This window comes from Brachionichthys hirsutus, chromosome 11, assembly GCF_040956055.1.
Source record: "Brachionichthys hirsutus isolate HB-005 chromosome 11, CSIRO-AGI_Bhir_v1, whole genome shotgun sequence".
NCBI classification, from domain to species: Eukaryota; Metazoa; Chordata; class Actinopteri; order Lophiiformes; family Brachionichthyidae; genus Brachionichthys; species Brachionichthys hirsutus.
In genome coordinates, this window is record NC_090907.1 from 7,111,555 (window position 1) to 7,137,432 (window position 25,878).

Consider the following 25,878-nt stretch of genomic DNA (forward strand, 5'->3'; position numbering starts at 1 on the left):
AAACCCTTGGTTTTGGCTTCTGAAGATAAAATTTCAATAATAATAATAAATGCATCCCCCTTTTCTTTCCCAAACATTAACCTATCAGAAACCATGTATACAACTTGCTGTGTAACAGCGGCTGAACTGGTCAGCTGGATTTAGAAATGATTCAGTACTGGGATCAAACCATATGTACCTTTACATACTGTAGGTAGGGTTACTTACATGTGGTCAACTCAAATCCCACCCTTTTTAGGAAAAATATCCCAGCAATGTTTGTGACCTCAAATGTGAAAGGAATATATCCCAAAGTGACATTCAGAGGGAGCCAGCAGCTCTGAATCAAAGTGGAATGGGATCAAGTCAAGCATGAGCAGAGTGGAAGGGGGACAAACACAGTCGCAATTATATTGAAAAGATGGCCCTCTGTCTAAATAACTGGCATTTAAAGGGCATGACAGCAAATACACGCATACGAGGCATTCTGTGTGAACACATGACCAAGAGGATCTTCCAATGAGCCATGTCCAGACAACTCAACACCAATTTCGCAACTTTGAGAGTGAAAAGTTTGCTAATATCAGCGTGGTCTGTAAGTTAAATAAAGTTAGTTTTAAAAATTATTTTCTTTAAAAATTGTGTTAATTCTTATGTTTTTCTTTAATACAATATACACCTATGAACATTTAACTCCAGCTTTGTGATTCATGGGAGTTCACATCCTGGTATCTGCATTTTAATTTTGATGTATTGAAAATCTGAACGGATTTAAAGAAAAGAATTGAAAGGGCACCAAATTGAATGATATTTCAACCACAAAGCAGCAGGAAGGGGGCAAAAAGAATCAGCCATTACGAGAGGAGCTGTATATGGGGACCGCTAAGTGCTTTTTGTCACATGCTTGCATGCTGCGATTCTGACCTAGTTTTACGCTACAATGAGCACGTCCTTGTCCTGATCTTGTGATGAAATTCTGTAACGTCTTTTTAACAACTTTTACATTTGTAATGATCAACTGGGCCTCATCATTTATAATGTTGTCATTTTCTAAGTAGTGTTAAGCCTGCTGTTATGGTCATGACCATTATTCCTAATTTATCTGCCGGCATGTAATCGATACTTTTCAGCTAATGCCGTCTGCATAACAATGTACAGGAAATGTTCCTGATTTGTGCAAGTTCACAAAAGTTTCGACTTAGTTCTTGTGTGATTCTCCTGAAAAGCCGACAAATGGACACAGGTGAAAACACAACCTCAATGGTGGCGGTCAAAAGATTGCAGGATCCTTCTTCTTCTACATCTATCAAAAACAGACCGGTGACATGCCCAGCTACGGCTAGCGTTCCAAAACAAACCAGGAACATGCTCACATACGGTACGATGACACGAGCGCAGCCATCTCTCCTTGGGGCGTGGCTCAAACAGATCATTATCACAGCACAGGCTGGCTCCAGTCCTTATCCTAATTACACGAGTACCAAGAAGAATCCACCAGGTGCTTTGCATCAAGTCAAATATAATCTTACACACATTGAAGTGTATAAAGTGCGCTGTAAAAGGCAGCAGTTTTTTAAAAAGGCACTTCTAATAATTAACAGACCAGTCCTAGGATTGTTTCTGAAGGCAGATTAGTACCCTCCTCAAGATTCTTGATGCAAGTACCACCACCAACTCTCCCAAAAATAGATTTACCGACATACACAGCTTTCTGCCTCTGATCACTTGTAAGACTTGAACCCGCATTACTGCATACAGTGAAGGTTATACTCTGGAAGGTGATACAGTCTGAACTACACATTCATTGGCAATAGTCAAAAATGGGTGATAAAATACTGAACTATAAACATCTGAGGCTGACTTCTATAATCAAAAGGTTAAAAGGCACTGTTGTAGCATAAACCTCGTTTAATAGCCATTTAATTTGGCTATGAATTTGGGACGTCCAATCTGGGTTGAAATCAGGCGAAATAAACCATGTCGTTGATGAAAATGACCATCGCAGCAGGCTGGTGTCACGACAAAGATGCGTTACGTTTGGTTTATTCACAGCCGCTAGAGAATCCACCTGTGTGTGTGTGTGTGTGTGTGCGTGTGCGTGCCTGACTCTGAATCTGTGGAGTAACGGAGCGGGCTGCTTAATAAAGATTACTTTACTTGTTTGATACCACATTTCAAGGGGCATAATGAGCAAAGGCTTTTCTACAGTGTTTCATGTGCAAAATGAGAGCAATGACTGCAAATAGCACAAAAGCATTTTTTTTTCTTTTTAAACTACGGCTATGAATTACGAGAGCAGTAAATAAAAACAAATGGTAGCATTATGCGTTAACACTCAAACTGCCCACTTAACATGAATTTAAGGATCTGTATGTGTGCCGATAAACTGCCGTGAGGATGGGCTGCATCTCATCCAGCCCTTTTGACCTGAGCAACATTTATTTCATCACACATCCACGTCTGTACACAGGAGAAAACGGAGGCAACGGGTCGCAGGGCGCAGCCATCGCTCTGTCCTGCTGTTCCTCTTGGATTCTGCTCTGACTGCAGGCCTGACGGCTGATCTATGTGTAGGAGAGGTGTGACCCGTTAGAGATCTGAGAGGTGACACTGGTGCTCCTGCTCATGCCTTGCTCACTGCGCCCTCCCGAGGGTGTCCTCCCCATTGCTTGGGGGCTGTTTTGCGCACCTCCGCTAATTCGAGAGACCGCCGATGGGTGGCCCCACGGTGATGGAGCCCCACCTCCCTGCATACCCTGCCCCCAGGCTTGCTGCATAGGTGCCCCCCCTGGGCTGGAGTGATAGTGGTGATGGACACCTTGGTGGCTTGACCCCACACTGCCACTGCCCCAGTGCGGCCCTTGACCACTTCCAGATGGGCGCGGTTGCTGATGGTGACTCCAACTTCCTGAAGCACCAGGAAAGCTATGGCTGAGGGCCTCTGGGGAGATGTTTGATAACACCATGTTGCTGAAGCCCAGACGCATACTCTCCGAGTCAAACGCTTCAACTTCACGGGCCTGACGTTCCAGGAGGCTCCGAATTCGCTCCAAACGTTCATTCTGTAGCAACAACATCTCCTCCTCAATCTGCAAAAACATAAATAAAAGTTACAAATGTCAAAACAATGTCATATAACATTATATAACATATGCCTCACATTTAGCAGGGCCATCAAATGACTAAAATCACAATGTGAAGTGATATTTTAGAAATATCGGTATCCATAAATGAGTCTCTAGTGTATGAAAGTTTTGTTTATTAGCGGTGCTGCAAATATATAACAAATTAAGTCACAATGTCAAGTAATTAAGGATCTGCAAGATCTGCATTTCACCGTCAGAGGGTGGTAAATGCAGGTGCTGTTCAGATGCTGATATGCCTTCAGGATGTGATGACAAGCCATGAAATGTGTCTGTGCATGTGTGGAATGCATCCTGTGAAAGTACAAACGGGCCCCAAGACAAACACGATTGAGTCATTTGGCAACATTTCTTCTCTCGCTCACCGCCTCACACGGAGTAGAACGGATGCATCAGAGATGTTGTGTTCTAAGAGTGTCCTTCATGTGGCAGGCTTATAAAGTTTACCATAAAAGTCAAATCTGGAGAATATTCTCGCAATTAGGTCACTGTAGTTTTCCAATTAAGAATAATTGAAAGAGGAAAAACCTTCTGTTCCAGCAGGGCCCTTCGGAGTGACACCCTTTGCTCCAAGTCCTTCCTCTCGCGATCGTGCTGAGCATCGGTCTGCATCTTGATCTTGCTCTGGTAGGCATTGAGTAGCTCCAGCTCCTGCTGCAGCTGCATTCGGAGGGCTTGGCACTGAGACTCCTGAGTCTCATCCAGACGCAACTGCAGAAGATCAAGATACCGCTAGCATAAATACATAATCAATACTGATTTGGCGTAATGTAAAACTCAGCGGTGCAATCATAAGCCATATTCACACAGGACTTTCAATGTGCACACATTTATTTTGTCCTTCTTGGTGAACTTAAAGAAAGCGTAATGGGGCCTATTTTTTTCTGTTGTAGCTACAAAGTTACGAAGATCGCTTCAAACCCACCTGTGTGAAAGCGTGACGGTAAAGCAGGAAACAACGCGGCGCCATTTTGACGATCATGTATTAACTGTGAAGCCCAAACGGTAGAAGCTGCCGGTTGCAGTTAACGAAGTTAAAGAAGAGAATCAAGCAGACATGTCTTCAAATAGGGGAGACAGCATGACGCGTGAGAGCTCCTTATCACACGGCAAGAAGAGATCAACCGTCACGCTAGAGTGAAGTCTAATAATTTCTCTGCCACTTGTTTGCTGTGGCGCGGCTGATTGGAAGCTTTGGTCTTCGTGCCGAGCGTTACGATTCTACATTCCTAGCATTGCCAGACTCACCGCCTGAGTGGAAAGCATCTCATTGATGGAGTGGTCATACTGCTCTGCCAAGATGGCCAGTTTGCGGTGTTGCTCCTGTTTCAGGCGTTTAAGGACAGCCTTGTGCTCCGACTTTGGTGTGGTCTCCAACAGATGGTTCCTCAATGCTTTGTACTGCCTGGTCTGGATCTTACACGTATCCTGGAACTGCTTCTTGATCTGGAGCTCTTTGGACTACAAAGATGATTCAATTATGAATTTCTTTATTATTCAACAGCACGGAAACAGAACGTTTTGGCGCTGAATCCAAGCTTATCTGCGTATCAAGTGCAAATGAGCATTTTAGGAAGATTCCATAAGTACCAGGAGCAATTTATTATTATTAAAATGCAATTATCTGCTGAATATTTGTTGCAGAGGATGGCAAACAACTCAAATGCTTCACCTTGAGGCTCTTGGGTTGCTGGCGAACCTCTGTGACATGCTTGCGTCGAAGTTCCCTCTCTCTCCTCTTGTTATACTCCTGCTGATTGGTGAGCTCCGTCTGGTGCTGCAGGCGGATCAGCTCAGCCCTCGTTTTTTGGATGGTATTGACCTGGCGGAACTCCAGCTCTTGCATGGACTCGTGATGCCGGAGAAGCATGGCGTGTTCCAAGTCCTTTTGGGTCTGACGCTTGTTTAGCTCCTAATTAATGTGCAGACGGGGAGAGACAAAGGTGTTGGTTCTTGGAGGAAACTCAGCTGTTTGTGAATCAATAAATATGAGACACAGACACAGACACAGAGTGCTGACCTCTCGCATCAAGTCCTGTTCAACATTGTGGCGAGCAATCAAGATCCTTCGTTTGAACCTGCGGCACTCCAGCTCCAGATACTGCCTCTGCCTGCGCTGCAAGTTGGCCTCCTCCTCTGCTTGGTAGTGTTGGAAGTTCTCTTTCTGCTTGGACAACCACTCTTGCTTTTCCTTCTTAGGTGTCGACTGGTTTTCATTCAACTCCTTAACAGAAGAAACACACACCTCATAGTACAGATGTCCATTTGCTGCTGGTAGGTAAACTGAAAACGTTTGGGGACTGTCCTAGAGGCATGATGCCGCCGCCCCCCCCCCCCCCACACACACACACCTCTTTCAGTTGCTCCTTGCGAAGTTTGTACTCTCGCTTCTGGGATTCTAGGAAGCCGTTGAGCTCTTTCTTCTGTTGACTCTGAATATGCTGTTGGAACTTCTTCTCATCATTGCTAAATGTTTTTGCCTGTTGAAGAAAAGCACAATTTAATTAATCCCTTTGCGCTGGTAAAATAATAGTTACCATGTTTTAACTCTCAAGTTAACACATGAATGAACTGAAAGCATACATCTTTTTCCATGGATGCCTGGTGCTTCTTAACCAGCTTCTCCATCTCTTGGACAAAGCTATTCCTCTGGTTCTCCAGCTCCTTGTCCAGGCGAAGTCTGTGCTCATCCATTTCAGCCTTGAGCTTGTTTTCCAGAGCCATGAGCTGCTTCTGGTGCTGCCGTCTCATGCGTTTGTAGCCCAGTATCTGCTCCCTTAACTCAGAATCCTGCTCATGCTCCTTTATCTGGCGAGTGAGCTGGGAAACGCAAGGCAAGGCTTATCTTTAGTTTTTGAGGGAATACGTGTGGGACTATTTTATGATGTATTGAAGACAACTGCTGTTAAAAACAACAAAAAGCTTTCAAAGATAGGAAAACCAATGTCAAATGATTTTACGCCACTAAACAACACATGGTTGTAGAAAATGTCATCCAGAAAGTTAATAAGGCGTTGTTTGAATCATGACATCAATGATTGAACCGAATTTCTAAATACAGTAACTCTTATTACCACTGAGGCTGTGCGTATCGTAGCAAAGTGTTCGCGGTTCCGCTTCGGTCGTGGAGTGTGTGCAGGCAGCGACTGTTGCTCAGTTGGCCGGGCGTGAGGTTCTGACTCTTCATTAAAACCCTGTTCGTCCTGAAAGGCGTGCAAAAAAGCATTTAAACTGTGAAGCAATCAATTATGCTTTATTTTGTACTTAAAGTTAATGAATAATAATATTAATAATCAATATTTAACCCATAAGACTACAGACCAGACTGGAATTCGAGCTTCTTACTGGTTTGAGGTGGATCACAGAACTGTTGGACATGACTGTGTGGTCTCCCGCCATGTCGACCTCGCTCTTGTCATCGCCTGCATCCGTCAGACTGTTGACGGAGCTGCTCTGGGAACTGGCACTGATGGACATGCTCGGGATGGATTGGTTGCTCCCCACACTGTTCACTGTGCCTGTCCTACCCACTGTGTGCTCTGGTTCCTAAAGTGATACGCGTGGCAGACAATAACAAGACCACACAATTCCCTTAGTTTACAGCAGGGATAGCACAATACAACAAAGTCCAACCTCATGAATCCGGAATTGATTAAAAAAATAAAATGAGAAAGAGACTGAAGCGAGCGAGCAGCAGCTGTAACAATCAAATGACAGACCTCCTCATCATCTTGTGCCTCGGTTGTGGGGCCATTGTGAGCTTCCTGAAACAAGATCTTCTTCATTTTACGATACTGCAGATTGTCCAGCTCCCGTACTGCATCCTTAGTCCGACTGATGAGATCAATTAGGACAGATTCTGGTCGTTCACGCTGGACAAATGCATGCTGGAGGAAGCAGACAGAAAAGAATGCTTGCATCAAAGCCCAGACCTCTAACGCACCGTGCAGAGCTTGATCAAATAATTTTCTGATACTTACCTTTAAGAGCTCCTCAGAGTTTGGCCTGTCCTGAGGAAATTTCTGAAGGCAAGAATCTACAAAGTTTCGGAAATAATCCGACCTGAAGCAGACATGCGAAATAGAAAGAATTGAGAAATTTAATGGACTGTTCAAGAAACAATAGAGCAAACTGTACCTTCTACTAAACTCACCATTCACTAGACTGCAGCATGGGGCTCTCATTCTGTGCTATATGATATAAGGCACTCATTGCATTCATGTTGAAAAGTGGAGGCTTCCTCTCAGCTACAGACCGTGCAGTGGGACACGCCAAACAAACCAGGAAGTTGCAAAGAAGGAAATGATGAGGAAGAAAGAGTAAAATTATTAAATTATTAACAAGCAGTCAAAAACAATGAGATGCTTCAACACTGTAAAGACAGAGATGTGGAAACAAGCAACAAAATAAATCAACAGATGCAATAAACAGATGCAAATCAGACTAAAGAGAGCAATGATTGTACCTAATTCAATGCAGGTTATTCCCAAAGACCAAATATCCACCTTTCCATCATACTGTCCCTCATCCATAGCCAAAATGACCTCTGGTGCCATCCTGAGGAAACAAACACACACTGTATAGTAAAAATATATGTACAAGGAAAAGAGCATAAAACCTACAAGAGTGTTCAGAGAAGAACCTTTAATATATGCATGTCTTTAACTTACCAATATGGAGTCCCAACAAAGGAGTTGGCAGGACAGGCAATAGAGGCAGAACCAAAATCCGCTAGTTTTACCTGCCCTGGCTCTGTGAGCAAGACGTTTCCTGCCTTTATATCTCTGTCAAACACATTACAGGAAATGATTTCCACACCACGGAAAAGACGGAATGCCTCAGAGCACAAGAATTCGATGCCTTGTATGCTCCGAGAGACTTTTAAAACTCACCGGTGAATCAAGTTGTGGGAGTGAAGATAAGCCAATCCTTGAAGTGCACCATGGGTAATTGCAGCTATTTCAATTTCTTGTAGAGGTTTCTTGTGAACTGGAGGAGAGCATTCAGGAAAAGGGATGTAAACCAAGGAAAGAAATGCCAATGAAAAACTAGAAAAGGTACATCAACCTCTCTGCTTGGCGTTCCGCTGCATCACGCGGTGATCGGATCGATAGATTTAAACTCACCTTCTAACAAGTCGGAGGCAGAGCCGAGACAATACTCCATTACCAGCTGCAGCGAAGAAGGAAGTGTGTTAACTTTTGGTCTCTCTTTTAATCAGAGGCTTATGCATCGATGCAATCATCATCAATGACCCTCTGATTAACAATCTCACCCAGGCAGTGTGCTCCCGCAGGTAGCATCCTTTGTACTCAATGCTGTTTGGGTGTTGTATTCTCTGCAGGAATTTCACCTCCTTGATTATGTCTTGCCATTTCTGTAAAAAACAGGAGTAGTTTGAGAATTATTAAACCAAGATTTGTAAATAAATCTTGCCAAGCACATTCAAGTTAACAAAAGTAATCAATACCTCAGTGGACTGCTTTCCACTATAAGACATCTTCTTGATGGCGACCACCTCATTTGTCCGCACATCTTGTGCCTGAAAGATAAACGCATTACTTATTGGTACGACTCATCTTTATTTCATAGCCTGCCAAATTATTTTTACGTTTTAGGTGGTTTTCATTTCTACATGCACTGGCGACGTATCCGGGGTGTGCCACGCCTCTCGCCCGTATTTGGCCAGGATGTGCTCCAGCGACACCCGTGACCCGCGAGGCGGAGAAAGCGACAGGAAAATGGATGGATTTTGAGAAACATGTGATTGTTATTTTTGTCATTTGCCTCTGTAGCTTGAATTAAGTTTTGCTGCATTATTAGATCAACGACTCCCGTGTGTAATCTCATTGCCCGACAGTCATGACGACACAATCCGTCTTTCTAATCCAAAACAAAATCACATGAACCGCATTACAGTGCAAGACTTACAAAGTCAGAATGGCAATCAGCTGGGAATTATAAACCGAGTCACGTAAACAATCTATTATTTTAGATGCAAATACACAATCACAAGGTAAAGTTCGATTTTTGCCTTAACTTCATTTGAAAAATAACTTTCAGAAACTCAAGGCCGACAAACTGAGAGCTGAATCCTGGTCTACAATTTTTTAATCACTTGAATCACAAATATTCTGAAAAGAATCTAGAGATTCTGACGTTTTTAATGATTTTTGTTGTACATAGAAATATTGTCTCCAAATGTAGAATTTAGATACAGGGTGGCATGACGGTGCAGTGGTTAGCGCCGTCGCCACACAGCAAGAAGGTACCGGGCTCGAATCCCATCTGTGTGGAGTTAGTATGTTCTCCCCGTGTCCACGTGCGTTTTCTCTGGTGCGGTACCCCTCGGACGCGTCGCCAACGTCCCGAGGTGTACCGCCCATAGAAAGCTGGGATCGGCTCCAGCAGACCTGTGACCAGCAAAGCGACTGCAGATGAGACCATGAAAAATGGATGGATGGCTACAAATTCCTGATCTTCACCACCACAGACATGACAGGCGCACACTCATAGCTCCTTCATGAACTGTAATTTTCATATGACTGCATTAATCTGAACATTTGAAACAGCAATGGCTGTTCATGTTCTATTGCCAGTAAAGAAATGTGCACTTGAAAGTATTTAACCAAACCAGGCTTAGCTTTTTCTTGCATTTGTTTCCCCAAAGCCCCTTTAACATCTGTATTAACACCGGCAAAATGTATGGCTTAGTTTGATTCTGAGACCACCGTGCCTTTTACAGGGAAATACTCACAAAATATACAGCGCCAAAGCTGCCATGTCCAATCTCACGCAGATCTGAGAAGAGCTTTTCTGGGTCCTCCTTATAGAAGAGCTCAGCAACTTCGGGGTCCTTCAGGTTCCCCGCCCGACTGCTGTTGGGCATAATGGGTAGTGGGGGGCAATGCCGCTGCCGCCAGGAACTATCTGGGTCTGCGACAGCGACTGATGGGCCCCCACTGATGACTCATCTGCAGGACAATGGTTTCATATGTGTCCAGAGCTAAAAAAAAACACAAGAGAAAACAAGAATAAGTACACTAAAAAGCAACACTGCAGTGCCAGAAAGCCTGTTTCAATGACAGAGCTTCATTATAAATGCTGAACAAACAGCAGAGAAGTACAATGTGATCAAAGAGAGCTTTCAGGGGGTTGGAAGTTTTGGAAGAATTTGCTACTAATGAATGACAAAACACTAGTTTAAAAATCAGTGGTCTATATGCTATTCCTATAGGGGGAAGGCCCATAATGACGGATGCAAATGTGGATGGAGAATGGCCTGTTGAAAATCCTGAGTCGACTAGAAAGAGGTTTATTGTTGCCATAGTAACATTAAGACATTAATAAAATCAGTGGGCTGTGTCCTTTCCCTTCACATGTTCAGTGACTGTTATGCAGACAGACAGAAAGAATTGTCTCACAACCAATAATCTCCAGCTAGAACAAAGGAACAGAGAAAGGATCCGCGGCTTCATTGAAACAAGGCATTCCAGTGATGGGAATACTTGTTAAACCTGTAAGGACTCGGCAAACACGCATCCTCAAACATACCAAACATTGTTCACATCACCTGTGTCAGAGTGTTTGATGGGTCTTTTCATCAAACTCACTAATAATATACGTATGCTGGAGAGTGGAAAATTGTCATTAAATATTGTGGATTACTTTTTGTTACTGTATGGAGGAGAAATATATGAAAATAAAATAAAAATAAAAAATAAAATAAAAAATGTGAAATACATCCATGTATGTTTGATCATTTTAAAGCATTTTTATGGAAAATAAAATAATAATCATTAATGTCTCTTCTGTGTTGTTTTTTTTTCTGGATTATTTGCACTTACTTTTAACAGTTTCACAATAGACACAAATAGTGTATACAGGAAATAAAATTGATTAAACAGACTGTCGGCATCATTCACTTACAGCGTGCCTCACTCCTGACCCAGGTAACAAAACATTATTCATCTCTATGGTCTGAAGAGGGAAGCTGGTCTTTTTCACTTTCAAAATGTCTTAACAATAACATAAAATCAGTGCCGATATGCCATCTTCATAGGTCACATTAAAAATTCAATCCAGAATGCATCTCCATTAATGAATTTTGTGTTGGTAAGCCAGCACAATCCAAAACATCCATTAATGCAATGAAGTGACGAAATTAAAATCCAAAGATTCTGTGCTCTTTTCAATGAGATAATGAGAAATGAAAAAACCAAGAACATCATAGTTTGAACTAGGGGTGCACCAATTACAATTTTCTGGCCGATCGCCGATCATTAAAAGATCCTGACCTGCCGATTCCGATTTTTTAAATAACTGGCAGCATAAACCTTCAATGTTCCAATCTCATTTTATTAAAAACAAACAAAACTTGTGCAACAGGTTACACTGCAGACCTGTTTTGAGCCTCTCACCAAAAATAAGGTTCAAGCCAATATTTTGCTTTTACAAATAAAAGGAAATCACAAGGTTTGAGGTCGTTAATAAAATGACTATTTACAGGAGAAACTAGCAAAACAACATTCCCCGTCTGATGTTTTGGTCTGCTCAGTCACCACCAAGGGAAAAACTACCCCGTACTAAAACACTCGCTGAACTGCTGCAATATTGCATAACATTGCCACACATTTCACTCATATTTGTTAAAACCCAAACGCAATTATACAAAATACGATAACCATATTTGTCTTTATTTGTTTGACCAACAGTGTTCTCCCTGTCTTCTACAGTGGCTTCAAGCCAAGAATGCGGATCTAGTTTTATTTGGCCTACATTTTAGAAATCCACAGTCACAACAGTTGAATACAGCATAAATTGTTTGTGGTGCTCACTGTGTTGGAAAATTTGTTTTGGTGGGGAAAAGAACCATCTCTCGGAAAAATATGTCCTCAAAATAATCCACAAAATAAAATAAACTTTTGTATGTTCTCCCCGTGTCCGCATGGATTTTCTTCCACCTCCAAAAACATGCAATGTAGGTTAATTAGCTGCCCCACCCAAATTGTACATAGTGTGCAAGTGGTACGTGAGCGGTCGTTCGTCTGTGTGGCTACGCGATGCGCTGGCGATGCATTCGGGGTGTACCCCGCCTCTCGCCCATAGCCAGCTGGGATAAGCTCCAGCAACTCCAGTGACCCGCAAAGTGGAAAAGCAGTAGAAAATGAATGAATGACTAATCCAGCTGCCATTGTCAGCTGCTTTCTTCTAAATGTAAAGGAATACTGAAAACACACACACAGGAAGGGTGTGTGGATTCATCTTATCTCTAAAGCTCATTGTGCAAATCAAAAAGTACACGGTGAGATACCACTTTGAAGGAAAATGCTTTCAGCTTTTTGAATATATCATTAAGCTAAAATTCAAATGTCAGGCTTTAAACGTTTTACTATCTGCACTGCGCTAACGCTGCCTCTCAGTCTCATATGATTTACACATCACTTTTCACCTGCATTCCAACCACAGAAGCCATTAGGGCAGCAAAAGAAAACTTCTGCAAGACCAAACAGAACAGAATCTCACCACATTTGCACGCTGCTTCATCTCTGTCTGACCACCACCTTCTTCCAGTACCGAGAAAACTACCATCGCAAAACGATTTCAGCATTGAACCCAACCCCCCGTGCGAAAATGTTTAACCCACGACGCGCTGGAAACACTTCCAGTTTATATCCCGGTTGTCGCCCATAGAAAAGCTGGGATAGGCTCCAGCAACACCCGTGACCCGGAAGGCAGCTAAAACGGACATGAAAAAGAATTGATTAATGAAAAAAAATATTAATATTTGCATATGTATAGGCCATTTATACTGTACATTTGTAAGTACTCACTCATAACTCGGCTGCCAGTGCATTCCGATCATTGCCAAACACATACTTTTACATTTTCTTTCTGAAAAATTCAAGCGAATTTTCACTAAAACCAAGATTCCCATACACTTCAAACCTGGCAACACACAGACAGATGCTGGTCCACCCGAAAGACGAAACACCCCGACACAAACAGAGCAGCGCAGTGTCTGCTGCCCAGTGCGGTGACGAATGCAGCGACCTGCACGTTGGAGAGAACAAACAACCGCTCCCACAAGCGTATGGCTCAACACGGGAGAGACAACTCCTCAGGACAAGACTCAGCAGTGCACCCGCACCCGCACCTGCACCTGAAAGACACAGGCTACCCCGCTGACCAGTAATGTCCAGGTTTTAGCCAAGGAAGACAGATGTTTGAGAGAGGAGTTAAATAATTTGTTTTTGTCAAACTGGAGTAACCATCCCTGAACAGAAGAGGAGGATTAAGACACCATCTATCAGCAACATACAATCCAGTATTGACCCCTGTCCCCAAAATGCACAACCGCCAGCCACACCTGGATGCAGCTCAACATAACAGCTCACCTGAGGGTGGGCTCAGGTGAGCTTACCCCTCAGGTAAGGTGAAAGACCCTTCACCTTGCGAATATTAATGACTGGTTCTGGACCTTTGTTCGTTTTCTGCTCCAACAGGAGTACAAGTATCTAAACTATCTACCAGTAATGTAGGACTGAAGAAGCCTCTTTGATGAGATGAAATGTCATCAACCAAACTTGAACAATTCCAGTTGATTCTTCTTTTTTGCGCTTCCTGGTCCCAATGAAGGTTGAGCCGTTTGCTCCACGCACTCACGCCGATGACATTTTAGCTTTCTGAGCAGGAAAACCAAAACGGCATTGTGTGTGGAGTACAGCTAATGATGAAGGCATCCTTAGCCATTCACGTTTTACGTAGATGACTTCTTTAACCCACCGTTAACGACAGAGAAAGCGCCACAGACATCACTAAGAAAGTTTATTGAGTCCATGCAACTCAGATGATCAGCTGCAATCAGATACAGAGCTGATGCTCGAGTCACAAGACTTCTTTACCAGCCCGGGAGAAAACCCCAATTCAAGAAAGCAGATTTCATCCCACAACACTGAACGACTCACTATTCCACACAGATAGAGCCAAAGCCTTGACAAAACACCTCATTACCATGTGGGACCACTTTGCCTCTTTACTGTCATTGTCATTTACTATGTTGTTACTCATGGATGAGCCTTGTTGTCATATAACATGGTGGCATTTTCAACTGCAGACATTGAGCACAAAAGTGAGTGATCATAATTGATACCTTTACAGAAGACCATCACGTTCCAGTTGGGACACACATGCACAAAAATGCAGCCGGACAAAACAACAAAGCTGTTCGTCCTCACTGCACTGTATCGCTTTGACTTTCCTTTTTACACAGCTATAGCGAGTTAGAAAGGGGCCCTGGCGAGCGCTTTGACTTAACAAGAACGTCATGCTTTCAGACGTACATTGAAATTCATTGAACAGGACGTTCGGTGGATTAAAATGCTCTATCTATCATAATTTGAATTATGAGAGAGTTTCAAATTATTAGTGACGTCGCAAGTCTGTTCCTATCGATGCCGGAAGCCATTACACAGCACACACACACACACATACTACAGAATTAGCCAGTCTTTACCACCCAAGACCAACAGAAAATAATGTTTGTTCCGATATTGGTTCATAAACAAGCCTGAATCGCAAAGCAATAATTGATCACAATGGCAAATGGACCCCATCAAAATTTGACTACGGGGAAAGGTAAAAACTGTAAACAAATCATTTGAATTGATCTGTACTTCATGGACAGGTTTAACCACATCATCAGTATCATTTAAAATGAACATTTTAAGGGGTAAACTAGTAGCCCGATCTTGCCTACTGAATTTAATCTTAGTTGCCGGTGACCTCTCTGGAGTTGCAACACAAGTGAAGAGAAGATTTAGTGAAAGTTGCCACTTTCCACGAGATGTGTCCAGCGACAGGACAAGTAATCCTGACACGCGTGATCTCAATAATAAAGACCCAGCACCACCCTGGAGTGTGCGCAAACACTGCATGGGCTAATGCTACACATTAAAACTTAACGTTTGCTGAGGCAAGTTACGTGTCATATGAAAAAAAAGCACAACAAAAAACTATGCGCAGTGTGCATACTAAGTAAACAGCGGAGAAACTACATGGACGACGTGGAATTAGAACGACTACGAAAGCCATTTGGCAGAATTTATAAATTAGCAAGTCAACCCGTGTGATGTTTGCTAAGTTAGCTTAGCCAGTTAGCTGACACTCACCCTTCTCCTGACAGGCCAGGTTTCAACACTGTCGTGCGTTTCAAAACAGTTTAGGATTTCAAAAGTAGACTTCTTTTTCTCATCCCGGATCCGGTGAATTCTTACGCCGAATCCCTGTGGTTCCAAACGCTGTCAGTCGTTTTCAACATGTAGATTTTTGAATTATTGTAGGTTTAAAATCTCCACCCTCGAAGTAAATAGGGTGCCAGAATAGTCGAGTCCCCACTCCCTGGCAGGTCCAAAGATGGCTGCCGACTGTTCCACCGTCGCCTCCCTTCGTGAAAATGCGTTAAAGAGAGTGCGAGGGGAAGTTCAAACACCTCGTTAACACCCAGGAACAATATCCGCAATGTCGTTACAAAACCTGCGCGTTTAAACCGAGCACTAGCAGACTGCCATGTTAACAACTTGGCTGTTTTAGCAGTAGCTGAGCCTCGCTATGCGTCTTCCTTCGACGTACTGCGAGCAGCAGTTCCGCCCTGCCCGGTGCAGTAAACTACCAGACGCGTCCAGAGGCGGAGACATTAGCAGGAGACACTCAGCTCTGTGGAGGCTGCAGCCGTCTGTGCTATGTGCACTTATTTTTGTTTCTGATATTACATTTATACCGTTGAACTTTAAATTATTTTCTCAAAATTAGAATTGGTTTTAATAGTGACCTGTTTAAAATGTCCGTAGAGACCTGCAATCCATTAAAGGTGATAAACAGGAAAGTTCACAGAACAGTGTGCTTTTCTTTTGACCTGACAAAGAACATCTTCTTTCTTCTTCTTTCGGCTTTTCTCGTCAAGCGTCGCCACAGCAAATCAACTTTCTCCACTTCAACCCTGTCCTTTGCATTGTCCTCCCCAACACCAGCCACTCCCATGTCTTCCCTCACTACGTCCATGCATCTTCTCCTAGGTCAACCTCTAGCCCTGTTTAACACTGCAGTTGTTGTATCGGTCTGTCGTGGTGAACAAAGCCAAAAGACAAACCTCTTGATTTACCGGTCAATCTACATTCCTACTTTCACCTTTACGGCCATGAGCTTTCGTGATGACCGAAAGGACATGCTACTGTGTGACTGTACTTGTACTCTAACATTCTATCTAATAAATATATTCATCATCATCATCATGGCGTATACAAGCAGTTGAAATGAGTTTCCTCTGCAGGGTGGCTGGTTGGCGCACCCTTAGAGACGGGTGAGGAGCTCAGTCACCAGGGAGGAACTCGGAGTAGAGCCGCTGCTCCTCCACATCGAGGGGAGTCAGTTAAATTGGCTATTTATTCTATTTCAGATGGTGTTCCATGCATTTCCCAATTGGGAGGAGGCCTCAGAGAAGACCCGAGGACACGCTGACCTGTGAACGGCCCTTGATCCCCCTGGAAGGGCTGGATGAGGTGGCTGGGGAGAGGGCAGTCTGGAAGTCCCTGCTGAGGCTGTTACCTCCGCGACCCGGTGCCAGATAAGCGGTGGAAGATGGATTGATAGATGCATGCCCAATTTTGGCAAAATTTTACCCCGGATGCTATTCCTGCCACAACCCACTGCATTTATCCGGGCTTGGGACTGGCTCAAGGGAGACACCATTGAAGAACATACCCGGGCGTATTCCAAGACGTTCGCAGTGTAAATTCATTCATTCATTAAATGTATAGTATTTTATCCACAAAGTACTATATATATCCATGTTATCTGAAAATATTTAACATATGTTTGAGAGGGAACCAAGCATTTTCATACAAGATGTCATGTCAGCCAGGCCTGTGGTTGTGTTCATGGATGATTGGCTAAAATTGGATTTTCCTGGAATGACAAAGAAATGAAAAAAACATGAATAAAGCACGGAGGAACGTTCTTTCACACAGAGGTTGCGCAACAGGGGCAAAGCCTACTTCCTTCTCTACAAGACAATATTTTTTTGGTCAAAGCTCCATGATGATTTATGGGATACAGTAATTTGCTGTTTCAGCCGAATCATTTCTCCGTTAATGACATACAATAAAGCCAGTCATATGTGTTGTATGCTACAACTGTGCTTCTGCATTATCTAAAGGTTAAGGTGTAGGTTAAGGTTCGATAATGCAACATGTTTCGGTACGCATTTTGATGAGGCTATTGCATTATTTTCTTCCTTCCCTCTGTGTCTCATACTGGAAAAATAATACTGAGAAGTTTTTCCTTCTCAAAAGTATGAAAACAATAGGAAACTGGAAAAGCACTTTGAGAGCGCAGACCTCAGCCGAGCAGCTCATTCCCCTCATGATTAGATTTGCATCATCCACATGGTGATCTGGATCATCACCAAAAGGTTCTAAATTGTTCTTGGTATCTTTATACACCAACCATGAAAAGTAAAAATGAATTGGAGTTGATGTGTATTTTTAACATATTTTTGAATGAAGTTGTCAATGTTAAAATTAAATATTCTTTCCTAACATCATTCTGGATCCAATCCAGATGAAATTCGGTGGTGAGAGAATAGATTATTAGAATATTAATTGAAATACGATCATTTTATCTGAATAATAAATACGTTATAAATGAAAGGCAGGTTTACGATGTAATTTATCATAGGAAAATGACTATAAATATGATGAGAAATATAAATGAGCGAGAAATTCAGTTTTAGGCTTCATCAATGTGTATTTCTTAATCTGGCATTGTTATCTTAAATTAGTTGAGGAGTCTGTGAATACTGGCATGGAGCACCTGGTTGGCTTCAATTTAGTGAATCATCTCGAGTTTTCTCAAAGTAGGTGTGAATATGTTCATAGAAAATGTGTGGTTGAAATTTAAAAAAATGACACAACCAATCTAGCAGACCCGTTACAAACGTCAATCAAACAAGAATATTTAAGTACATTTGTGTATTCCGCAAGCTTAATGCCGAGATTAGATACATTCTACTTTCTTTCAATGCATTTCTCCTCCTCCAGCAGTGGCACTGTGGATTTATTTCACATTGGTGAAAATAATAATAATGTAATTCACTGTGGTACTTTTAAATCTATCATATACACTGCAGCCAAGACTTTGTGAATTTCAAATTAGTCTCTGTTGTAAAATAAGATTGATATTGACATTTTTGATGGTACTATACAAATAATTACAATATTCTTTTATTTAATAAACTGGAGCTCTATATAGTAGTTAAATTATTGTATTGTGCGTACGTTGTAACCTTTAACTACCATAATATAACGTCGTTGAAATCAAAGAAACTGATGTGGAACATTCATTCTACAAATGTTTATGGTTCAGTGGACATTATAAATAACATAAGCTTTTATTTTGAAGAAGAAACCTTCCGGGAAAAGTCTGATGACACGCCTACGACGTCAGCACGAATGCGGAAGTACCTTAACTAACTTCCACATGGTGAAAAAATGGCAGCGAATGTGGAAAAACAACAGGGCCATAGACCCGGCATTTATAAACAGAAGAATAAAGGCCACAAGCATGGCAAGCACCGGACGAAAGGTGAAGTTGATAGAGAAAACAAAGGTAATAGGGAGGGGGGGTTGAAGGAAAGTTGCGTAACCGCTGAAGCTCCGATAGCATGTGACTGGTCATGTCTACAAGCGCACGTGTTGAATTCCGAGTGAATTTGGTTTTTTCTTTTGTCAGTTTAACTTTTTTCCTTTCTGGTGAAACGTCCATTGTTTTAGTAACCTTTAGTAATTTACAGGGATTTAAAAAAAACCCACTGGTGACCTGCAAATTTATCATAGAAATAAAAATTATAATTATTGTCTTAATGTTTTATTTATACTGCATAAGACTTTATTACAAGGGTAAAGATACTTTATATAGCAGTTTCCTTCTTTTTTTTTTTTTACTGAATCAAATCAACCATGTGTGGAACTGTTTGTCAGGGAGAGTGTCGGTGATAGCAATCACCAAAAAACAGAGGAAGGAGCAAAACAAGATGGACAGAAGGAACAGAGCCAACCAGCTACGCAGGAATAAAAAAGACTTGGTAAAACTTTTTATTTCACATGAAGAAACATCATCTTTGATTTTCTTGTTTTTGCTGCTGAGTTTCTTTGTCTTATTCTTTTAGGTCCTAACGGAGAAGCGACGTCTGGGCAGCAGGGATGGCCCTCCACATTTGGTTGCTGTCCTGTCCCTTCATGCCGAAATCGATGCCGGTGCCGTCACCAAACTGCTTCGGGGGGAGGGTGCCGGGGGGGTCGTGCACCGGGAGGAGTTTGTTAGTGGTATTAGTGACAGTTTCGGGCTGATTCTGCCACGTTTCAAACAGAGGTTCATCTTTCTGAAGACCAGCATGGGTAAGCATCACCTAAAACAGAATAGTTGTTGCCTGAATAAATCCTCAACCGAATTAAATTGAGTTTGCGTTTTCTTCTTGCATGAATATTGTTGCAGAACTCAGTGATGACTAAAATCTGTTTGTCTGATGCACGTTTTACATCATACCTGTTCAGACAGACTGCACTGGAGACTCTTGCTACAGCCTGTTACGAGCATTACGTTACCCGTTTCTTCGGTTTCTCTTTTTTTTTTTTTACAGCTGATATCCACTCTCTGCTGGATGTGGCAAAGATTGCTGACAGTCTTCTGTTTGTGCTGGACCCCACTGAAGGTTGGGACAGCTATGGAGACTACTGTCTCTCCTGCCTCTTTGCTCAGGGCCTCCCCAGCCATGGTGAGTGTAAACCTGACCGCCATGTATTGATACTAGGAACATGTTTTGCGCTGCTGTATAATGTACGCCCTGAGGACTTCTTTTCTGGTTAATGTCTGTTTTCTGAGACAGTCTACTACTGCTGCTGTACTTTAAGCTCGTCCCGTGAGGGGTCGTCACAGCAAATCAACGTTCGCCACTTCACCCTGTCCTTTGCATCGTCCTCCCCAACACCTGCCACTCTCATGTCCTCCCTCACTACGTCCATGTATCTTCTCCTGGGTCGACCTCTAGTCCTGTTCCCTGGCGGTTCCATCCTGAGCATCCTTCTACCGATATAGTCCCCGTCTCTCCTCTGGACATGTCCAAACCATCGAAGTCTGGCCTCTCTGACCTTGTCTCCTAAACGTCTAACCTTCACTATCCCTCTTATTGCCTCATTTCTAATCCTATCCAACCTGGTCACTCCCAAGGAGAACCTCAGCACCTTCTTCTCCGCCACTTCTTGCTCCGCCTCCTCTCCTTCCCTCTGTCTTCCTAACACATTGTCTCTGTTTATAAATCCACCCTCTTTAGCACTGGTGTGCCAGGGTGTGTCTGGTCTTCCTGTGAAGAAGAGGGTTGAGTCCAGAAGAGCTCTGTCAAAGATCACCGAGAGCCGTTTTCCCGACGCCCGTCTCTTCCCTCTGGATTCGGAGCAGGATGCGACCCTTCTTCTGCGACACCTGGGCAGCCAGAGACAGAGAAAGCTCGGCTTTCGCTCCAGACGGTCCCATCTTCTGGCTCAGTATGCCACATTTACACCCAACAGCCCGGGTGAGGGTTCGAGTGGCGGGCCGACTGGTCTCGGCACCCTCTGTGTTTCTGGTTATGTCCGTGGCCGTCCTCTACGGGTGGACAGACTGGTACACATCAGTGGACATGGAGACTTTCAACTCAGTCAGGTTGATGCTCCAGCAGACCCTCTGCTCCTCAACTTAACAAGCAGACCAACGAAGCCAGGCAAAGGAGGAGAAGTTGAAATGGTAGGTGTCCTGGAACCTTATTAAAAGGCCCCTTGCATTAATGGGTTGTCTTGTTTCACATTGCGGTTTCAGAAAAATAAATAAAAATAGTGACTGACTGGATGATCACAAGAAGACGCTCAACTGTCATGATATTTAATGTAAAGGCTGTGAGTGGAACATTCTCTCTTACCTCCATCATCCGTGTTTCCTGCAGGATGGAGGTGAAGCTGAGGCTCCTGTGCGACTGCTGATGAAAGCAGATCCATCCTGTAGGGAGAGTCTGCAGGCAGAAGCCGAGGTCGACCCCATGGAGGGGGAGCAGACGTGGCCCACAGAATCAGAGCTGCTGGAAGCAGAAGGTGCAGAAACAGACTTTACACAGAATAACATTTGAGATGACGGTTGGTAAAATGAGGATATTTCCATCCGGGTGGGAGTCTAAATATTTTTTTTGAAATTTCCCTTTACCTTTTAGAGGCCAGGAAGAAAAAACATGTGATGAAGGTCCCTAAAGGAACATCAGACTACCAGGCCACCTGGATCGTTGATGAAGACGAGGACAACAATGGAGATGAGGATGAAGAAAGCAGCAGTGATGAAGATGATATGTTAGATGAGCCCATGGATGGGGACGATGAGGATAATAACTCTCAGGTACTCACTAGCTATAATACTAATGATAGTTTGACTCTTTGACCAGGAGGAACGAACACCAGAATTTGGAACCACATTACCGGTAGTCTGATTATCTCAGTAACTTTTGATGACATGTAATTTATCACCAAACTAAGTCAGCCCAGTTTCAGCTACAGTTCATTTCCAGTTGCAGATCTGTCGCACTATTCCTCTCGCAAGAGGGAATTTGCTCTGGACCTTACAATTTTGCACGTTCTAGATCACCAGATGTGGAACATTGCATCAGATGAGAATGTGTTTCTGGTCGATCCTGTTGTGGCAGCTGATGATGAATAGCTTTTAATTTTTCAGGCCCTTAGACGCAGTCCAGCTCTGAACTCCTCCTCCCGGATTAATTTCCTTTGTGTTGGAGTGACTGAAAGTTTATAGATGGATGTTTCAAATCAAATGAACACGACCTGCAGTGGATCCAGATGCTGGATCCGGATCGCCGCCAGCATCTATTTGATGCTGGCTTTATGATGCTTTTTGAGTGTTCCTGATAACAAGCAGATGGACAAACAAGCAAAAACAAACAAGCAGCTGCAACAACACGGCCTCCTTCGCATGGAGTTTCACGGTTGCTCAGGTTCACCCTGACGTTGGTGCTTTCCGGTGGCTCGAGCTGCTTACGTGAGCCGCGGTCGAGGTTGCAGCTCGTCACCGAGACGCAGAGTTTGTTTTCTCACTGTCTGTCTGTGCCAGGCTGCTCGCCACAACAATAGTGTTTGGAGCACGAGTCCCGAGAGAAGCCTCCCGACTTCCTGTCCTGTGAACAGAACTTCCCATCTGGACGAAGGGAGGGGCCGACCATTTATTTATCTCCACTTGGGCTTGAAAAGAAGTTTGGGGGGGGAACTTACCTCATGCATTGGGTTCATTACAGTCTGTGGCATCTGTTTGATGTATTTAGGAGAGAGTAACAATGGGGACATCAAATGATGGTGATTATTATTATTGCAGCAGGGATGTTGGAGTGTTTTCCCTGAAAATGTTGGCTCGAACCACAATGTGCCAGTCGAGTGAAAGGTGTTCTTTCATTCTATTTCCTAGTACAAATATAGTGCTCAGATATTGTTGTAAAAATGTACTTATAATCAAACCGGGGTTTCCATAGACTCCCATTAAGTCCTGACATCATCTGATAAACATTACATACTGTTAATTATTCTTCTTTGTTGAGTGGAACATTGTTGCTGATAATTTCCCTGTGGGATTATTAAAATATTCTGATTAATACTAAAGGTTCTCAAAACGTTGTGGCAAAGGGAGTCCTATTTATACTTGACGATTGTATAACTACAAATTATATACTTGGAATCTCTTTGACTCGTTTCCAACATGAAAATAACAGCAGAGACCTTCTAGGTAACAGTTTAGATCTGTTAAAGCACATGCTGAAGGATTGAGCATGGAAATCTTTGGGTTGTAGCTCATCTGGCCACAAATGAACTATTATCCATCAGCTTTTTAATTCTGACAATATTCACAGAAAAGCTGAGCTGCAGCATGATGTAAAAAATAAACGTGCTGTATCCTCTCTGCTCAGGAGCCAGGTTCAGACTACGGCTCAGAGGATGAAGAGGAGGAAGAGGAAGAGGTGTGCTCCACAGAGCGACCTGGAGCAGATCAGCGCTATGATGAGCACATGGACAAAGCTGCAGAAGAAGAGGGCCTCAAACGCTACCGCGAGGCTCGAGCCAATGAAATATTCCCTGATGAGGTGGACACACCCCTCGACACGGCTGCTAGAATCAGGTCTGTGAATAGAATGTTTCTGAAGGAAGAACTCGTACGGTTTGATAAATGCTGCATGCATGCTAACCGCCCTCCCCCGGATCTAGATTCCAGCGTTATAGAGGCCTAAAGAGTTTCCGCTCGTCACCCTGGGACCCCATGGAGAACTTGCCTCTCAATTACTCGCGCATCTTCCAGTTTCAAAGCTTTGAGCGCACTCGTCGCCGCACGCTGGCTGAGGCTGCAGCCGAGCAAGAGGGAGCAATGGTAAAAAAAAAACTAGAGAGTGACGGCCTTCTGTAAATGCACCGTCATCAGATTTATGGATTCTCTGACCCGGCGCGGGTCCACTTCTGTTTCAGGTGGGCTGGTACGTCACGCTGCACGTTATTGATGTTCCCATTTCCGTGATGGAGAGTGTGCAGTCGGGCAGACCTCTGATTCTAGTCTCTCTCCTGCCTCACGAGCAGAAGGTACCGCATCCTAAAACGTTTGAGTCACGCACTGCTCCGTGAGCCATTGTTCCGACCTCACCGTTTTCTGCACCTCCGTTGTGTTCAGATGTCAGTGATGCACCTGCTGGTGAGGAGACACCCCAGCAACACGGCGCCCATCAAGTCCAAAGAGGAGCTGGTGTTCCACTGTGGGTTTCGGAGGTTCCGGGCCGCTCCCATCTTCTCTCAGCACACCTCGGGTAGATATGCTAGAAATAATGAGCATTAAAATGAACAAATCTACACAAAGCTAACCACATCGGATTACGCCTCGTTTAAATAGACGCGGATTTGATGTAATCTCCACTATTTGAGAGGATAATCACGACTTCAGGATTCTTACAAAGCGGCACACCGAGCATCAGCTTCTTCATCTTGCGTGACTGTCTGACAGAATTTATTTTTGTGTGTGTGTGTGTGCTGCTTTATTCCAGCTGACAAGCACAAGATGGAGCGCTTCCTCAGACCAGATGCCCCCACTGTGGTATCGCTGTACGCTCCCATCACATTCCCCCCTGCAGGAGTTCTGCTTTTCAAACAACGGACCGACGGTATGTCCATTATGCTGCTTTTTGTGTTTTATTACTCACTTTAGTTCATTCCGTGCTGGTGTTTGAGCTTCTGTCTTTTGCTGCTGCGTCCTCCAGGCGTCCAGGATCTTGTGGCTACAGGCAGCCTGCTCAGTTGTGACCCTCAACGCGTCGTGCTGAAGAGGCTCGTGCTGAGCGGACACCCGTTCAAAATTAACCGGCGCTCTGCGGTTGCTCGCTACATGTTCTTTAACAGGGGTGAGGATACTGTCACATCTCTGATGACAGAGCATCACGTTTGAGTTCTCTTTAGCTTTAAGCCTTGTGACCTTCCCGTTTGCTTCTGTCTGTGGTCAGATGATATCATGTGGTTCAAGCCAGTGGAGCTGCGAACAAAGTGGGGTCGGAGAGGACACATCAAGGAGGCTTTAGGTGAGAGTCTAAAATGTTTGCAGCTTCTCGAACTCGCGTCTAGAACCCGCTTTGAATTCTGACTGCCGTATCTAATTTTTCCAGGAACACACGGTCACATGAAGTGTGTGTTTGATAATCAGCTCCGCTCCCAAGACACTGTCCTGATGAACTTGTACAAGAGAGTATATCCTCGCTGGACATATGACCCCTACGTGCCCCTGTCTTTACCGTGGATCAAGGGAGAGGACCCTGTCGAGATGGATGACTTGGACATGGAGTAGTGGAAACCACAGGATATGTAAAGACCAGTGTGATTACATGGCACTTTTAAAAGGTGTGCTGTGTATTTAATAAAACTATATTCAACCCAAGTATCTTCTGTTTAACTGTTACTCATCTTTTCTCTGTCTTACAAGTCTCCTGACTCGCTGCTGTATCTGTTTCAGCCACCAGATGGTAGCAATGAATAATTATTGGCGGGGCTATGTTTGAAAGGTCTCAAAAATACTCATGGGGGGGACAAATAGCTGTTTTGGGGGCACTATAATCTAAACTGGCTCTGTCAGGTCAATCTTTTTACGCACTGAGGTTCTTTCCTGCAGCACCTCTTTGGACACTCTTGAAGCCTGAAACAAAATGTTATGATGGTGAAACATCATGAAATTTCTCAATGAGTTGTTGCCTTTCAGGGTTTAAAACGTGGCAGCTGGAATCATAAGTTACTATTCATCTTCTGCTGACTATAGGGAGTCTGTTCTCATTTGCCCAATAGTTCTGGTGTTTTTATTCTCAATTAAACTTTCCCATCATGTTTGGCTGGAATTACACCAATTGTGCTACACATGCATCTTCAGAATGTTCTCAACCACTCCAGACACATTTCATAATTGTCAGCCATTGAGTGACCAGAGCATCAAACTCTTCTACTGCAAACAAATAGAGGAAGCAGAGTATTGCTTGTTTACTCCAATGGTATCATGGTAGCTTGATAACTTCAAGAATTGTATTTAAATATATATTATAATTTGTTTTAATTAAGTTTAGAATCGGACCCAGATTCTGTATTGATAAATGCCTGTGAATTACCTTTGG

The 25,878-nt window shown here is 43.4% G+C and overlaps 2 protein-coding genes across 3 annotated transcripts; one reads left to right on the forward strand and one right to left on the reverse strand.

The window, feature by feature from the left end:
- Positions 1 to 2,543: 2,543 nt before the first annotated feature.
- On the reverse strand, positions 2,544 to 10,011 carry taok1a (TAO kinase 1a). The gene is made up of 20 exons (XM_068745107.1): positions 9,880 to 10,011; positions 8,593 to 8,664; positions 8,398 to 8,499; positions 8,249 to 8,294; positions 8,015 to 8,111; positions 7,793 to 7,906; positions 7,588 to 7,679; positions 7,276 to 7,369; positions 7,103 to 7,184; positions 6,842 to 7,009; positions 6,468 to 6,668; positions 6,197 to 6,325; positions 5,706 to 5,942; positions 5,474 to 5,602; positions 5,143 to 5,346; positions 4,795 to 5,034; positions 4,371 to 4,583; positions 3,651 to 3,833; positions 2,812 to 3,068; positions 2,544 to 2,772 (listed from the first exon to the last, which is right to left on the reverse strand). The coding sequence occupies exons 1-20, from the start codon at positions 10,009 to 10,011 to the stop codon at positions 2,544 to 2,546; spliced, it is 3,021 nt and encodes a 1,006-aa protein (XP_068601208.1).
- Positions 10,012 to 18,667: 8,656 nt separating this feature from the next.
- On the forward strand, positions 18,668 to 25,151 carry tsr1 (TSR1 ribosome maturation factor). 2 transcript variants are annotated; one of them, XM_068745459.1, is made up of 15 exons: positions 18,668 to 18,785; positions 19,157 to 19,260; positions 19,345 to 19,573; positions 19,816 to 19,950; positions 20,506 to 20,960; positions 21,151 to 21,295; positions 21,412 to 21,590; positions 23,188 to 23,369; positions 23,456 to 23,615; positions 23,711 to 23,821; positions 23,910 to 24,042; positions 24,277 to 24,393; positions 24,490 to 24,630; positions 24,730 to 24,804; positions 24,889 to 25,151. In XM_068745459.1, the coding sequence occupies exons 1-15, from the start codon at positions 18,668 to 18,670 to the stop codon at positions 25,065 to 25,067; spliced, it is 2,463 nt and encodes an 820-aa protein (XP_068601560.1). In that variant the 3' UTR covers positions 25,068 to 25,151. The 2 variants fall into 2 exon arrangements, with proteins under 2 accessions (XP_068601560.1, XP_068601561.1); XM_068745460.1 differs by having other exon boundaries at positions 18,768 to 18,785; positions 20,506 to 20,954; positions 23,161 to 23,369.
- Positions 25,152 to 25,878: the final 727 nt, after the last annotated feature.